Source organism: Pseudoliparis swirei, chromosome 13 (genome assembly GCF_029220125.1).
Source record: "Pseudoliparis swirei isolate HS2019 ecotype Mariana Trench chromosome 13, NWPU_hadal_v1, whole genome shotgun sequence".
Lineage (NCBI taxonomy): Eukaryota > Metazoa > Chordata > Actinopteri > Perciformes > Liparidae > Pseudoliparis > Pseudoliparis swirei.
Window position 1 is genome coordinate 16,817,501 of NC_079400.1, and position 16,337 is coordinate 16,833,837.

The 16,337-nt window shown below is 46.5% G+C and overlaps 1 protein-coding gene across 2 annotated transcripts in view; it reads left to right on the forward strand.

Moving 5' to 3' along the window:
- The window catches only part of bahcc1b (BAH domain and coiled-coil containing 1b), a 60,627-nt gene that overhangs the window by 10,457 nt on the left and 33,833 nt on the right, over positions 1–16,337 (forward strand). For both annotated transcript variants that reach the window (XM_056430016.1, XM_056430017.1), the window contains exon 2: positions 760–1,126. In XM_056430016.1, coding sequence (XP_056285991.1) covers positions 955–1,126 — 172 coding nt within the window. In that variant the 5' untranslated portion in view covers positions 760–954. The remainder of the gene's footprint in view (positions 1–759; positions 1,127–16,337) is intronic.

Consider the following 16,337-nt stretch of genomic DNA (forward strand, 5'->3'; position numbering starts at 1 on the left):
TGTGTGTGTGTGTGTGTGTGTGTGTGTGTGTGTGTGTGTGTGTGTGTGTGTGTTTGGGCGCTATGGGAACTCTGAGGTTGGGGACTAAGATATGCATGTCGCCAGAATTTAGGGTTCTTATTCGTCAGTATTGGTCAAATGATTTTCTTCATACTCCCTCGAGGTCCGGCTTGTTTATGGCCCTTGTTCGGTCTAAAGACCCAACAACTCGTCCTTCATCGAGAGAGGGGCTTTTTTCTTTCTTTTCTTCTCTTTCTTTTTTTACGCCTGTGAACTCTTGTACTTGCATATGCACCATTTGTTTGTACCTGAGCCAAACGCCCCCCCCCCCCACCCTCTTCCTCTCCATTCTTTTTGGCTGATAAAGAAAGCTCCCGTGTGCGTTATTTGCATCGTGTTTGGTCACAGGATGAAGAGGAGGAGAAGGAAGGAGGGAGGGTGGGAGGGAGGGGGGGACTCCAACGATGAGGTGCAGGGTAGTTCCACATAAACTCCGCTCCACCACCTTTTTCTCTCTCTCTCTCACCGGCGCGTAAATCGTCGTTAACGAAATGAAACGTAGAAGGACAGCGGCGCGCACGCGAGCGTGAGAGCGATATGTAAATATGGGGGTCGTTCTTCTGTGTGAAATTTGAATTGCTTTTGTAAACGCGGGTTGTTTGTCTAAACATGAACTGCGACTGTCTCTCAGCGCAGCATCTTGTTCTCCGGCTCTACATCCCGGGTCGGCTCATTCTCGACTGTCTCTCCCTCCTGTAGGACATGACGGGCGCGCAGTTTCCACCCCGCGAAGCAGCCAGAGCTCCGCTCCACGCGCGGGGAGCAGCCCGGAGTTCATAAAAAGGGATTATTTTGCATCTGGGTGCCCTGAGTTCCTTTTCGGTGCCTCCGGATTTTTTCCCCTTCTTTTTTCCACTTCGGATTTTGGGGGATTTATCGGCTCCGCAACCGGTGATGGAAAGCCGAGATTTCGCTCCTCCGCACCACCTCCTGACGGAGCGGAGCGCGCTGGTCCACAGCGCCGGGTCTCGGTTGGCGCCAGGCGGCCACGGCTCCGTGCAGCACCCCGCTCACTTCCAGCCGGGGAAGTACTACTCGTCCCACCTCTCCATGGGTCCGCACTCAGGTCAGTTTTAAATGTGGTTTTAGTGTGTTTAAATTTGTTTTTACAAATTTGAATAATGTACTCTCTTTTGTATATGAATATATATATATATATATATATATATATATATATATATATATATATATGCTCTCCATATTTCAAACTTGGGAAACCTTAAAGCTCCTTGGGAAGAGCTAAATTACTGTGGAAGGAAATTGCTCAGCTTGTGGGCTATTATATTATATATATATATATATATATATATATATATATATATATATATATATATATATATATATATATATATTTTAAAGGTGGATACATCTTAAAGAGTTCTATTTTCTTATTTTATTTAATGAACTGTTCTCATGGATGCTTTCTGTGTGTTACATATAAACATGATCAGTTTAGTGTTTCAGCCTCGTGTAAAAAGCCACACATGCAACACTGTGGGACATTTCCCTTTTTAAAGAAACTTGGCAAATCAGATTAACTCTAAATTGACTGCATACCTCTCTTTTTTTCCTTTTTGGATTCTCAACCTCTCGTTGATTCTTTTTTTTTTTTTTTTACATTATGGGATTATTTGTCTTTATCACACATGGATTATTTGGCGTTTTCCCAGTAGCATAATCTTGACATAGATTTATATGCTTTCATCAATTAGTAATTGCCATTTCAAGTAATTAATTAGAAATGGGTAATTTCACTGCTTATATTTCCTATTAAACAATAAATGAAAGCTAATAGGCGACTCTACAGTTCCTGGGCAACGTTTCCTTCCTTGGTCGTGGTGCAGGTTTAGGTGCTGGTGGGTCTGGGGGCATATGGTGGTTTTGTATCTGGGGGGTGGGGGGGGGGGGTCGCGGGAGGCTGGAGGGCGAGCTCTGGGTAATAGAGGTTGCGGGTAATACCAGAAAATCCGGTTTCTATATCGAGCGGGGACGTGACGGGGTGCGAATGGGTTGACAGTGCATGCATTAGATTTAACAAGTAGCTTTGGTATCCTGTCTCAATAGGGTGGGGGCAGGGGGGGGGGTGTTATCTGGGTGTGGAGAGAGAGAGAGAGAGAGAGAGAGAGAGAGAGAGAGAAAGAGAGAGAAAGACTCTAAATCATACGGTGTCTGTAAACTGGACTAACTGGATGAACGTAAAAACGTGCTCGATCAGAAATCTCATTAATTATCATTTATCAGACGCAGACTGTGAATCAATGGTCGTGTGTTGGGATCCACACGTCCTGTGTCTGCCCTCATCTGCATATTCATTAGCTTTACACAACAGCAAGAACAAGAGAAGAAAAAGAGAAGAAAACCGCAGAGGCAGACGTCCAGGGTGGGATTTTAACTATTTTCTTTAATTTAGCACATTTTACATTTTATTTGTTTTAGCAGAAAATGTAATTTCTACATTTCCGGTCAAACACATTGAGCTCAGCGCTCTGTTTGCAGAAACTATAAAGCGGTTTGTTATCTGGTGTGTTTGAGGTCCCGGTTCATGAGCTCTGATCAATAATAATAATATTATTATTATATTATCAGCTCGTTTTGTCTTCAGAAATGTTCTTACACTCTAAAATCACATGTTTTTACTTTAACTGTATTGTGTATGCAACCCATGTACACGCTTTAATTACCAATACAATATGCATTAAAATGTGTCATAGTTTAGGATTTTCTGGAAATACATTTTAAAATATAACATATTGTTATTGTAAATATTGTGTGCAACATGTATCATACAGTGTATTGCCCTGCAATACTTATGTATTATGGTATGATACACGTTAAATAATTTACAGTATTTACACTTCTCTACTATTACAATATATTACGCAATAAGTATATTCATTTTACATTAATAGATCATTTTATATATTTCATGAGCCATTTAGCTTCACACCTCCTTAAAATTTGACCCACGTGATTTTACCCAAAATATGTCCGGTGTGTATTAACACACATCTAACTTGCATAACAATTTAAACCGATTACACTCGCCTTTGACGGATATCGCTACCCGCTGATGTACATTATGGTCCAATTTAAAGATGATTCTGTAAAGTTGAAAGGAGGAAAAAAAAGGCGTAGTAATGCCGGGTGATAATGCTATTGAAATATATTCAAGAGGGCCTCTCACCGGGTCTCAAGGTGCATGACACTGTATTGAGATTCCAGATATCCAGACTCTCCATGCATGTCCCTGATGGGGTTTTGACTGACATGATGGGCATAGAGGATTGTTGTTTTGGGATGGGGGTTGGGGTACGTGTGTGTGTGTGTGTGTGTGTGTGTGTGTGTGTGTGTGTGTGTGAGGTTAGGATGGGGGGTTACCTTTGTGCTTGCCCCCCTCAGAGATTCAGAAAGCTGTATGCCTGGCCCTAGGCCTCGGCACAGGGGGTAGATATGATGTGGGGTTGGCCATACCAGGGCAGGGGGGGGGGGGGGGGTGGGAGTGTGTGTGTGTGTGGGGGGGGGGGTTACGATGGGGGTTTGTTTCAGATCTTTGGAAAGAGACACAGACACATTTTTTTTGTTTTGTTACTGTCTCACAGGACCAAACCGGGTGTATCACTTACAGTAATTCAAAGTATGAAGAAGAAGAAAAAACACACCCTCTCACCCCCCCCCCCTCTGTTTCTTCATATCCCGGAGAAAAAAGAAGAACAAAAACTGCAATCCATCAATTTGCCGAAGCCTCTTATTTAGATCAGCATGGTGTCTGCTCGAATGTGGTCGCGCGTGACGAGGTGATGGAATGACAGCCGCATACCGACGCCGAGAGATTCAGCCCACATTTGATAAAAAGCCCACGATGACATTACACAGGCGTTTAGATTCCTGATAGGAGCGCCGGGAACACCTTTTTCTCTCCTTCCCCTCCCTGTTCAACTGCTTTTATTCCAGTCTTCCTTTCTTTCTTTTTTCACTGTGATGTTAGCCCCTGGGCGCTGTGTGTGTGTGTGTGTGTGTGTGTGTGTGTGTGTGTGTGATTAAGGTTAGGTTTAGCCTGCAGTAGCACAGGTGTGCAGTATTATGAAGGGCGTGGTAAAGCTTGTCATTGAACAGGTGTGTTACTTCCCAGACAGCAGACGTTTTTTGTTTACATGACTGTGTGTGTGTTATGTGTATGTGTGTGTGTGTGTGTTCGAGCATGTGTGTGTGTGTGTGTGACCTAGTAATACAGACAGAAAGAGCACCCATTCATGTCACATGTGTGAACGCATGCACAGCTGTACACACACACACACACACACACACGGTTTCTATATTAATCTGCTTGTGTTGTTCGTGCTTTGAAAACGTAATAAACCGTAATCAGTGTGTTTTGGTTGGACGAGATAACGTCGCCGCAGCTTCTCTCTGTCTCGTCCCTCTATCTTCCCTCTTTGACCTTTCCCCTCTTCTTCTCTCTCTCTCTCTCCTTCCTCTTCCTTCTTCCCGTTCAGTCTTGTTCGCGAAGCGCAAGATCCCGCAGCTAAACCCTGCGATATTTTGTTCGCTATTAATGTGTGTATCTGTGTGTGTGTGTATCTGTGTGTGTGTATCTGTGTGTGTGTGTATGTGTGTGTGTGTGAGACGTGCCGCAGCCCCGTCCATTCATCACCCGGCTGTCAGTAACGTCTCTCTTCTCTTGGAAGTTCTCTCGACTTTGGCTTTGATCGTCACGGCAGCACAGACGAGACACACCCCTTCGCCCTCCTACCTGCACACACACACACACACACACACCTTCGCACACAAACAACTCGCATGACGTAGACAGAAAATATGGTATGTGTGTGTATGTGTGTGTGTGTGCGTGGAGCACTGATTATGTCAGAGGCCCCTGTTTAAGAACGAAAGAGCTGAGTGAAAAGAGAATATGAGCATGTAAATGATAGATGGATGGATGGAGCGGGGGAAGGGGCGGGAAGAGGAGGAGGAGGAGGAGGAGGAGGAGGAGTGGGAGTCGAGAGGCTGAATGTTTCCACCTGGCTGCTAATCCAGTCAGATTACCGCCGCCTGACGGCTCCCACCGGCCGCCTCCTCAGCCCGCTGCCTCTCAAGAGTGAAAGCTAGAGAGAGAGGATACGTGTGTGTGTTTGTGTGTGTGTGATGAGTCAGCAGTGAATGAGCCTCAGACAGACCCCACCCCCCCACACACACACTTCACCAGCGCTACCCACGGTACGAGGGGCACATCCCGGGCGACCCCCCGCGTGCAGGAGACAGCTGGTGGAGGCTGCAGCCATGCCGAGCTGCCATTGGACGAGGAGAGGACGGAGCGGAGTGTAAACCGTCAATTCAGTTCAACTCAAGATTTAAAAAACACACACACACACACATAGGATTCATCAAATATAAATGAACAATATTGGGTTAATTTATGGCTTAAAAACATGGTTGTTTTGACCCAAAACCAAAATATGGGTTCTGACTTCTTTTTTAAAACTTACTATTTATTGTTGATTTTCAATAACATGTGTATACCCCTTTAAATGCCACATACACATTCCTTACAGTTTTAAAGTAACGCTCCTATTAACCGTCGTTTAACACTCACTTCAAACAAATTTTATATAGAAAATTAAAAAATCACATTTAACACACACATTTTTTTTTCTCGATGGCACCCTCGAAATATTGGAAAGCTCTGAATTCACACCCAACGGCGGCGCCGGCGTACTTATCGCAACTTAAAATAAAATATGCAACAACAAAAAAGGGCAAAAGAAATGGAGCGTCCGCCGCGTCGACGCGTCCGAGGCACGAAGGGAAGTCAGCGGAGGCGTTGGAGAACATTTACATGACAAAGAGGACTCTTTGAGATCTCCGGCACATCATTTAAATACTTCTCCCCTGAGTTCTGGTTTTGTCTAATCAAATCGACCTCGCGGTAACTGTGACTGAGACGTGAGCCGGCACAGAGGTCACAGAGGTCACGACTCGGCGACGCGACGACGGAAACCTCGAGGATGAAACCCAGTCGAGGTTTTTCACCGCTTCTTTTTTTTTGTCCCTGCAACCGACAGAAGACTTTCTGTCTCGTCTCCAACTCTCGTCCGACATGTGAACAGCTGCTTATTGTCGCGGAGATGGGAGGGGGGGGGGGGGGGTGCGCTTGGTTGCGACATCTCCGGGGTGTGAACACACACCCGCCATCTGATGACTTGGCATGTGAATGGAAAGCACCAGACTTCCTGTGGCCATGCGCTCTCTCTCTCTGCTCTTCTTCTTGCTCCGTCCATCCCTGTCTTCCATCGTTCCTCTTTGACCACATGCTCTCCCTCCTCCCTCCCTCCCTCCCTCCGTCTTCCTCCCTCTCCTTCTGCTTTCCTCTTTCACTTCCCCTTCGCTCCTCTCAGCTTTTCGAGTGGTCCTCCAGCCCTCCTTCCTCCTCACAGCCACGTATCCCCCCCCCCCTCTTCCGACCCCCCACCCCCTCTCCATCTCTTCTCAATCGATCCCCCCCCCCCCCCACACTCACACACACACACACCTCTTATATCCAGCTCCCATCTCTGTCTAACTCCCCACACACCCATCGCCTCCTCGCGTTGTTAGCAGACCGGCTTCGCTCCTCCTATTTCTGTCTCAATTTCATCCCTCTCTCTCTCTCTCTCTCTCTCCCACTCCTTTTCCACATTGCCTCATTTGTCCCACCCCCATACCCTCCCCTCCTCTCCTCTCGCCTCCCCCCCCTCTCTCCCCACCATCCGGCCGGTTGTTAACGGGCCCGTCCCGGTGCTACTCGGCCCACGGCCAACTCACTAAATCAGAAACGATTGGAGGATTTGGCAAGAGGGAGTGAGAGCTCAGCGCGGCGCCTTTGAAGTCGGAGAAACGAGAGAAAAATGACATTTTAAACAGCCCGCAAAACACAAGGCTAAAACAGCTTCTTAGGAGGAGGAGGGGGTGTGGCGTGTGTGTGCGTGTGTGTGTGAGTGTGTGTGTCCATTAAAAAAAAAATACAATATAAGGTGTTTTATGTGAATGTGTGGCTGGTAGATATAAAAGCATGAAAAAGAAAGTGTCTATTCCTGTGTGCACAGATGTGTGTGTGTGTGTGTGTGTTTATAGATGTGTGTGTGTGTGCATGCACAGACACTACAATTCCCAGCTATTTTATGGCTTTCCACATCTTCACAGGGGTCAAGGCACTCCCCCTGTTTCCGCCTCGTGACAGAGGTGATGTCACTTTGGGGGGACAGCGGGGAGGGGAGGGGAGGGGGGGTGATGATGTCACAGTCTCGCCAGATCCACAGGCCTGCAACCTCCCGAAAGACGCATACCGCAAAGCAGCGAGGTGGCGCAACCCGACACCCCGAGAGCGGCCGGCTCGCGCTTCATCTCGGGGTCACGCTTTCGGCCGACTCGGCGACATCCGAGCCGACTTGTTTGAGTTTCCCTCTCTCCGCTCTCTCTTCGTGTTTTGGGTCTCCGTTCGATTCATTCCGGCTCCGTTCGGCCTCTTTCATATTGTAATGGGCCTCCATTCAGGCGAGTGTGTGTGTGCGTCCAGTTTGTTTTGCTGTCAGGGCCTCAGATGGATGGAGGGCGCCGCAGGTTCATCGGGAGGTGAGGCGAGAGAAGCCAGAGCCTTCCAGCTCTTCTGAGTCACACCGCTGATTGGACAGATTGAGTGTTTGGAGTGAAAGACGGCTAATGTGCTCTTATCCAGGAAAAAAGGTCCATATCTGTGTGTGTGTGTGTGTGTGTGTGTGTGTTTGTGTGTGTGATGGGGGGAAGAGAGTAAAAGAGAGGAAGAAGCAGCTGTGTGGAACAGCATGGATCGTTACACAGTGACACACATGAAAGCATTAAGTATATTCAGGAGCCGTCGTTGAATATACATGGAGCTGTATGTGTGTGTGTATGTATGTGTGTGTGTGTGTGCATGTGTGTGTGTGTGTCTTCTGTGCTCTTGCCCGAGCTGAGACTTGTGAGAAGGAAAACAAGGAGAGTGAGAGCAAGAGAGAGAGCGAGAGAGAGAGAGAGGGAGAGGGAGAGAGAGAGAGAGAGAGAGAGAGAGAGAGAGAGAGAGAGAGAGAGAGAGAGAGAGAGAGGGAGAGGGAGAGAGAGAGAGAGAGGGAGAGAGAGAGAGACAACAACAACAAAGATCTGTCATCAGTCATTCATGGCTAATCAGTCTCGTGGGACGTGCACACATTGCACACACTGCAAAACACACACACACACACACACACACACACGGTGTTGAGGTCCTAATACTACTGGGACTGCTTGTGCCTCTGTGTGTGCCTGTCTAAATTTTGGATCCGGGCTGATTAGAAGCACACGCTCCCTTTTTTGCATGTCTCTCTCTCTCTCTCGCTCTCTCTCTCTTTCTCCATCTCTCTCCCCCCCCTCCCCTCCCCTCCCTTCTCCTCTACTTCTTTGATTGTTGGTAAAGTGTCTCTTCTCCTCTCTATTTTTCTCTTTTGTCTTTTTAATAACCGCCTACTGTCTTTGCCGGTCGTTTTTTGATGTGTGTTTTTGTAACGTTGGGACGCATGTGTGCATGCATAATACAGGGCGGTCTACTGAGTGTGTGTGTGTGTGTGTGTGTGTGTGTGTTGTACGCCGTGCTTCATTAGAACATCTCAGTGTTGGTGTTTCTTTAACGGCTTTTCCATTTGTTTTCCGCTTTGTCTTAAAATAAAAAAGAAAGAATGAAACGGGCTTTGATGGCTCGGATGTTGATGTTATTGCCTTAAATAATCTGAATAAATCAGATATTTTAAACCTCTTGGGTTACAGGACGCCTCGTGGGTTCTCTCCTCTGACATGCCGGTGTGTGTGTTGTGTGACATGCCGGTGTGTGTGTTGTGTGACATGCCGGTGTGTGTGTTGTGTGATCGGTGTCAGGATGTTGGCCCTCGGTCCTCTGACGGGACAGACTGTTCTCTTAAAATGTGTAACTGGTGCATTGTGGTCTCATTATCATAATATTAATACGCCACGATACAAAACACGTATATAAAACAATCAAAGAAGAATGCGTTCTCTTTTTTATGATAAAATATGTTAGAAATACACATTATAATCTCTTAAAGGTCGGATTAGGTTCAACCAAGTACAGCAGACATTTCTCAAAATTAAGAAACGGGAAAACATTATTTTTTTGCATTTTTGCTTTTATCTCTATATTGCTTTGTTGCCCGGCTTGCGTCTGTCGACCTGTAGGTAAATAAGTAATAATAAATGATAATATATCATTATAATATATTTATAGTGCTGTTATAAATAAGTGTTATACGGGTTAAATTAGTTTGGGTTCAGTTCCTCATGAAAGATGAAACTTTTAGTCAATTGACAGAAAATAAAATGCGACTATTTTTTAGCAAAAAATGCCCAAAAATTGTATTTTGTTCAGCTTTATAAATGCGTGACACGTGGCTGCAGTCTAAGGCGTTTTGGGTTTTTGAGACATTTGATGAAATCACCTCCGAGACGTCGTGATCGACTCGCTTCACACAATAAATGATGAATGGAATAATTGCGAAAATAATTGGTGGACTGATTGACAATGAAAATAATTGTTAGTTGCAGCCTTGAGATACTCCCCCCCTCCCCCCTCACTCCTCCTCCCTCCCCACCCCGCAATCCATCAGCCTCCTGTTCGCCGTTCTTCCGTTTCTTTTCCTCCTCTCGCCCCGTTTCTTGCTCTCCATTTCCACTCTGCCGATCTCTCCAATAATCTTTTATTCCTGTGTAAATATTACGGCGATGAGGGAATATAAAGAAGGGAAGAAGCCGCGGTGAAATAAGGTCAGGCGAGGTTATTTTCACCTGCTGTCTCTCTCTCGCTGTCTCGCTCCCTCCCTCTCGCGCCCTATCCTCACCCCCTTACCGCCGTCACTCCTTCCCTCTCTCTCTCTCGCTCCCTTGTTGCCTCTCTCTCTGGTTTTCGCTGTCTGCTGATCGCGCTCTTCTCTCTTGTTCAGTCTCTCTTCCCCCTCACACACACACACACACACACCGGCGCACACTGACTGTCTGGCGCCCCCCCCCCCCCCCCCCCACACACACACACACACATACAGTACTCACACATATACACACACGCTGACACCTGCATGTCGAGCCGTTGAGGGTCTAATTTAAGTAAAGTGCTTCTCTAGGAACCACAACCCCTCGACTCACGATGATGGAGGGTGATACACAGCGGCGTGGTTGACACACACACACACAGTTATACGCTGACACACACACACACCCACATCCTGCTCCAGTGATACTGAGGTATATGACTTGCCGTCATGTGGGATTGAAGGAAGCACTGTAGACGGCTTGTAAGTTGCATGCTGTAATAATAATGTGACATCTGATCCCCCCCCGCAGGGAAACAGAGGCAGCTCAGACTGCCGGGTCAGTTACAGCACCGGTAGGGATTCAGTGTCTTGCTCAAGGACACTCGGGCAGGGTGGACGCTCGCTCTGCTGCTAGTTTGTGTTTCTTCTTTTTCGTATATTTAGTGCGCAATAAAAGTTATTTCAAGACTCGCCAAAATAGATACATTTCAGCTGATACACACACACACACACACACACACTTTCTCTCTTTCATATAAACAGGCACACAGCAGGGTGTCCGTGACGTTGAGGTGTGAGCGGATGGAAAGGGTCGGGAGATATTTTCTATGGCTCAGGAAGTTTTCATGTTTTTTTAAGGAGCTCTTGGCCTGTCAAAGTCTTCTTATCTCACCTTCCTTCGGTTCTTCAAACGGCTCTTTGTACGTAAAGATAAAGTGGACCAACGTCCACCTGAGAATGGAGTTGTAATCCGAGCCGGGGGCCGCTTTAACAATCGGTTTGCATTCTTAGCATCGATAGCTTTGAATAGCTAATACTTCCCACATGTCCCACTTGAACCTGCACGAGCCGACGTTACGCAAGCCGGACAGCGTGTGGACTCAGGATTGTGTTTCAGCTTCATATTCACTTTTTTCTTCTCAGCTCTTACTTTTTTTGGTCCTCGGAAAAATGTGCCTCTTTAGCTGCGAAATGCTCCTTTAAGTTTATTAGCCGGTCGCTAACTTTGTGTGTGTGTGTCGTTTAGCGCTGAGCAGGTCGTAGAGTTTTAGAGCTTTATTTTTTTTTGTTGGCAGCTGCAAACTCTGAGAGCGGCGAGACCCCAACGACCCGAAAGATGCTAAACCGCTCCTTGTAGCTTACCCCCCCAAGCTGGGTTTACCACTGTGAGATGTGTAAAATAGGTTAATGATGATGCTGCTTGAGTAGATCTTACTTAATGCTATTAAACCTACTTATTAATCACAGAAAAATGTAATGATGGAAAATAAAATCACCTCATTGAAACATGTTTATCAGTTATTTTATCCGAGAAAATAAGCTGTTGTGTATAATCTCCGACCCTCTCCTGGCATTGACTATTATATATACTGATTTAGTAAATGTTGAAGAGTGTAGCACTTGACTTGTGTTTGAACTTCTTGGATCACATGATTCACGAGGAACACATCTGAACCTGCTGGTCTCGGGCTCTGGGCTCACGGTGACGTGTGTTCCTCTGTTAGACTCACTTTGTGCTCTTCCTGGTGTCTTGACCCCGCGGTGTATTTTATCCAGCAGCAGGCACATGATCATTACTGTGTGTGTGTGTGTGTGTGTGTGTGTGGCTGCAGACTGAATGGACCGCATGGGGTGTGGCACAGGCATGTCGGACTGGAGGACGACCAGAACTCCCAGAACAGGCTTCCTCACTGTTGAGCAGAGCAACTGTGGGGGTTATGGTTGGAGGGGGGGTGGGGGTGGGTTGCCATCGCACACACACACACACACACACACACACACGCACACACACAAATACACACTCCAGTTAGGCAGGAATTGCATTATTGGCTCTTACCGCAGGCTTTCCTGAAATATCAGCAACCGTATGCTTTTAATTAGTGTGTGTGTGTGTGTGTGTGTGTGTCTCATTGTGACCCAGGCTACAGAACCAGTCTCGTATGACCCCTATCCTCCAGAATGCTCTGCTTTCTTTGGTAAAACATGGACAGACGAACTCCTACCGGCTCCCCCTGTTCCCTCCTTCCTGCTTCCTCAGACTCTCTCGTGTGTTGCTTCCTGCTCTCCTTGACCATATATGGTCCTTCCCCCATGCCGTGGACGGGTGGGCGTGCACGAGGGGCGTGCACGAGCATCCGAAAAGTCTGGAACAATTTTGCTCCTCGCTCACAGTTTACTGGTGCATTTAGTGGGCCACATTCTCCGATGGGAAAACAACAGCGGAGATGTTTATATATACGTATATATATATACATATATATACGTATATATATATATAAAGATGTCCGGGTGGACACCGGGCGCACGCTTTTACTTCTTTTTTATTCCTCCTGCTTTTTATTTCCTGTAATTTTTTTGTCCGCAGCATCACAGCCAACAGATGGTTCTGCCTCCTCGCATCCTCACTGGCTTTTTGATGGCGGAAACGCACTCATGTAGGAGATTGGGATGTAACTACAGAGAGAGAGAGAGAGAGTGTGTGTGTGTGTCTGTGGCGAGGCTCTGGTCTGGGAGCCAGGCTTTGAGCTCTGCTGTTCATAGTCTGCTGATTTATGCCCCTCACAGGGAAATCTCTCATTTGTAGCTCTTTCATCTCATTGTTACCCTCTCTCTCTCTCTCTCTCCCTCCCTCTCTCTCCCTCTCTCTCCGTCCCCTCTCTTCTTCCCGCCGTAATTTGATTCGGTGCAGCCGCTCGTCCCAGGGCGACACGCCGTGCTTTTGCCTGCACGCCCTGCTCTCGCTCCGACGCGAACGAGTCGATTGATGAATAATAAGATCGAGGAAGGAAAACGATCCCCGGACCTGGGCGAGCGAGCGAGCGAGAGACACTCTTCTTCTCTCGCCTGAACGTAGTCTTTGTGAGCGCCGCTCCGGTGCTTACTCTCACATTGAATGTGTCTGTGTCCCCAGTGCCATAATGCTTTTTACGGACCTGTGTGTGTGTGTGTGTGTGTGTGTGTGTGTGTGTGTGTGTGTGTGTGTGTGTGTGTGTGTGTGTAAACGCTTTCGACAACCGCCTTGTTTGAGTAGCGCTGTCACTTGTGCAATTCTGTGGTGTCAAAACAGATCAGAAAAGGTCTGGCTTGACTCCTGCCCCTAAATACACACACACACACACACACACACACACACACACACACACACACACACACACACACACGCACAGATTGAAGGCTCAATGCCAGGGTTCCCGGAGGTTGGAGGCTTATGAAAGGGTCGGACTGACGAGAGGTTGCCAAGTGTACGGCAATAAGCGTAACAGCCAAGTTAATGAGAGACAGACACACACACACACACACACACACACACTGTTGAGACTGTCACTCTGGGCGACATTAGCGCTCATTTCTTTGGGGCCTTAACCGTTTGCGATGTATCGCTCGATGAGCTGCAGACGTGTGTACTGAGGAATCAGCTCCATTCATTCATTCACAGGTAATTAAAGAGGTAGAAACGTCCTCGTCCGTCCCCCTTTTTCTTCCCCGGTTGGCGTCGTGACACACAGGCAGCGAGCGAGTCCTCCGATGTTGCACACACACACACACACACACACATACACATACATACACATACTGTCGGGCTCTCTCAGTAATCAGCGGCGGAGTCTAGAAGGTGTGTGTGTATGTGTGCGTGTGGTTGTTTGTGTGTGTGTGTGTGTGTGTGTGTGAGGGAGAGTTCAGTCCATCAGTGTGTGGACGGAGGCTTTTGTTAATCGGCAAATGTGACAATAGAGCACGAGAGGATATTGATCTTCAATCGGATGCGGATTGATTTATTTCGTCATCCTTCCAGGTGTGTGTGTGTGTGTGTGTGCGTGTGTGTGTATCGATCAGCAGTCCATTCAGAGAGAAGAATATCACTCCATCACGTTATCTGCGTTTGCTCGGCTCACCTCGTGACCTTCGTCACGTCTCTCGGTGTCTTCCTCGTCTCCTCTTTTTTTCTGTTTTACTCCTTCATCCTCTTCGTCGTCCTCCTTTTCAAGAGGAGCCTTGGGACGGCTCCTCTGTTGTCTCGCCGTTTTTGTTTGTTTCAAAGTAGACAGCGTCGAGTGCTCTCCAGCAGCCGCCGAGGCGAACGCACAAAAGAATTTCTGCTTTCACGTAGATTTAATATTTTATTTTTCTCGTACAACACACGCTACACACACTACACACACTGCATATGAGGTGGTTTAATAACGGCAAGAGCAGAGCCATACTACGACAATGAGGACGTGACCTTGACTTCTTTGTGCGTCTTATCATCCGACACTTCCTCTGGATTCAGCGTGAAGACGTTCATCCAGTTTCTCTTCTCTAAACGTGCCGACCTCGTCGATTCACGCTTAATTAAAACCGTAGAATATCGTGCCTTTTTTAAAGGCGTGTAAACACGACCGTGACATATTTAGTGCAACTTTTGTGGAGTTTTAAGGTTAAATAACACAATTCCACCTTTAAATATCCCAAGACTCTCGCAGTTGTTATTTCAATCCACTTTACAGCAGCAGCAGAGTGGCGGATACAAAAAAAAAAAACTTTCTGTGGAAAATGTATGTTTTTTTAATTTGGCCTTTTGGAGATAGATTTCTCTCCTCTATGTTAAACATCAGTGTAAAATGGCCTCTCTGAAATTGCGAAGCGCTGACACCAAATCCTGACGTTCATACCGTCTCCAGAGTCACTGGAAATATAACGACGTCCCCAAACTGTACGTTTGGCCTTGTTATGCATGAAAAAAAAAAAAAAATGCCAAACAGCAAAAAAAACAAGGCGTATTTTTCAGCATGTGTTTTCTTTCCTTTTCTACATTTTCTCTTAGTGGATTCTTCCCCTAATCAGCAAATCACAAATAAACTAAAGCAGATTTTGCTGACTAAGTAAAACTGGACTCTTAACTCTGAGTCTTCTTCCCTCGGATTGTCAACATCGGCGGACTCGCTCGCTGCCTGTGTGTCACGCTGCCAACCGGGGAAGAAAAAGGGGGACGGACGAGGACGTTTCTAGTACCTCTTTAATTACCTCTGAATGAATGAATGGAGCCGATTCCTCAGTGTTTAGGGTAAATAACGACGTGTTTAGCATCGAGCTACACGTGAGCATAACGTTGGTTGTAGTTGTAGTTTTAAGGTAAGACCAAGTTTATTGTCATTGTGAAAACATACAATGATATGAAGTTGGCGACTCATGCGTCGGTGCAGCAGCAACAGGTAAAAACATGTATAAAAACATAAAGACGGGACGTTTCTAATTTAAAACAAGAGATTTTTTAAATAAATATGAATAAATAAAACATAAAACACAGGAATCGATGGCTTAAAAGTGAACAAGTTTTGCGTAATTGTGTATTTTGGTCCCCCGCAGCACTGTCAGGTGGGGGGTGCTGTGTGTGTGTGTGTGTGTGTGTGTGTGTGTATATGTGTGTGTGTGGGGAGGTTGATCACACTGATGAGTGCAGCTCGTGCCTCATCTCGCTCTCCGATGTCGCTCGTCATCAATCTGTGTTTTTTCCCGCTCAGAGTTTACAGGGAAACTGGAGGATGCAGCGAGGGATGGATGGGAATGTGCGGATCAGGATAAAAGAAAAAAGGAAACAGAGGGCAGGAAGAAAAGCAGGGGAGGAGGAAGAGAAGAGAGAAACATTAACAGAAATAAGGTTTGCGTTAGCGGCTGGATTTTCCATCCCGGCAGACCAGAGCAAATATGAGTTTTCTCCTCAACTTGCAAAAAAAAAGTAAAACACAGAGGGGAGGGGCTGGAGGGAGGGAGGGAGGGAGGTGACAGGAAGGAGGGGATGAGGAGAGGAGAGAGAGATGAGTAAATGGGGAAAAAAGAGGGAGGGGGGGGCAGATCTGGAAGGGTGAGAGATTAAAGAACATCTGTGGGGAGAAAAGTCAACCATTGGACGTGTGTGTGTGTGTGTGTGAGTTTTGTTTTATTATGACTGGCTGAAAGACCACTGATCTACAGTTGTACAAGAAAAGATTTGGAGGAAAAAGAAGAAGAAAAAAACCCACTAAAAATATCCTGTCTGAGAGAGGGTGAGGGAGCGGAGGAAAGAGAGAGAGAGAGAGAGAAAATAAATGTCTACAAGGGTAAGTTTCTTCTTCCTCCAAATGTATTATGACTACAGAGAGAGAAAATATCAAGCGCAATAGATGGAGAGATATATACTTAAATTGTCTTCATCTGTGTGTGTGTGTGTGTGCTTCAGATCCAGCTGCATAAATAGAT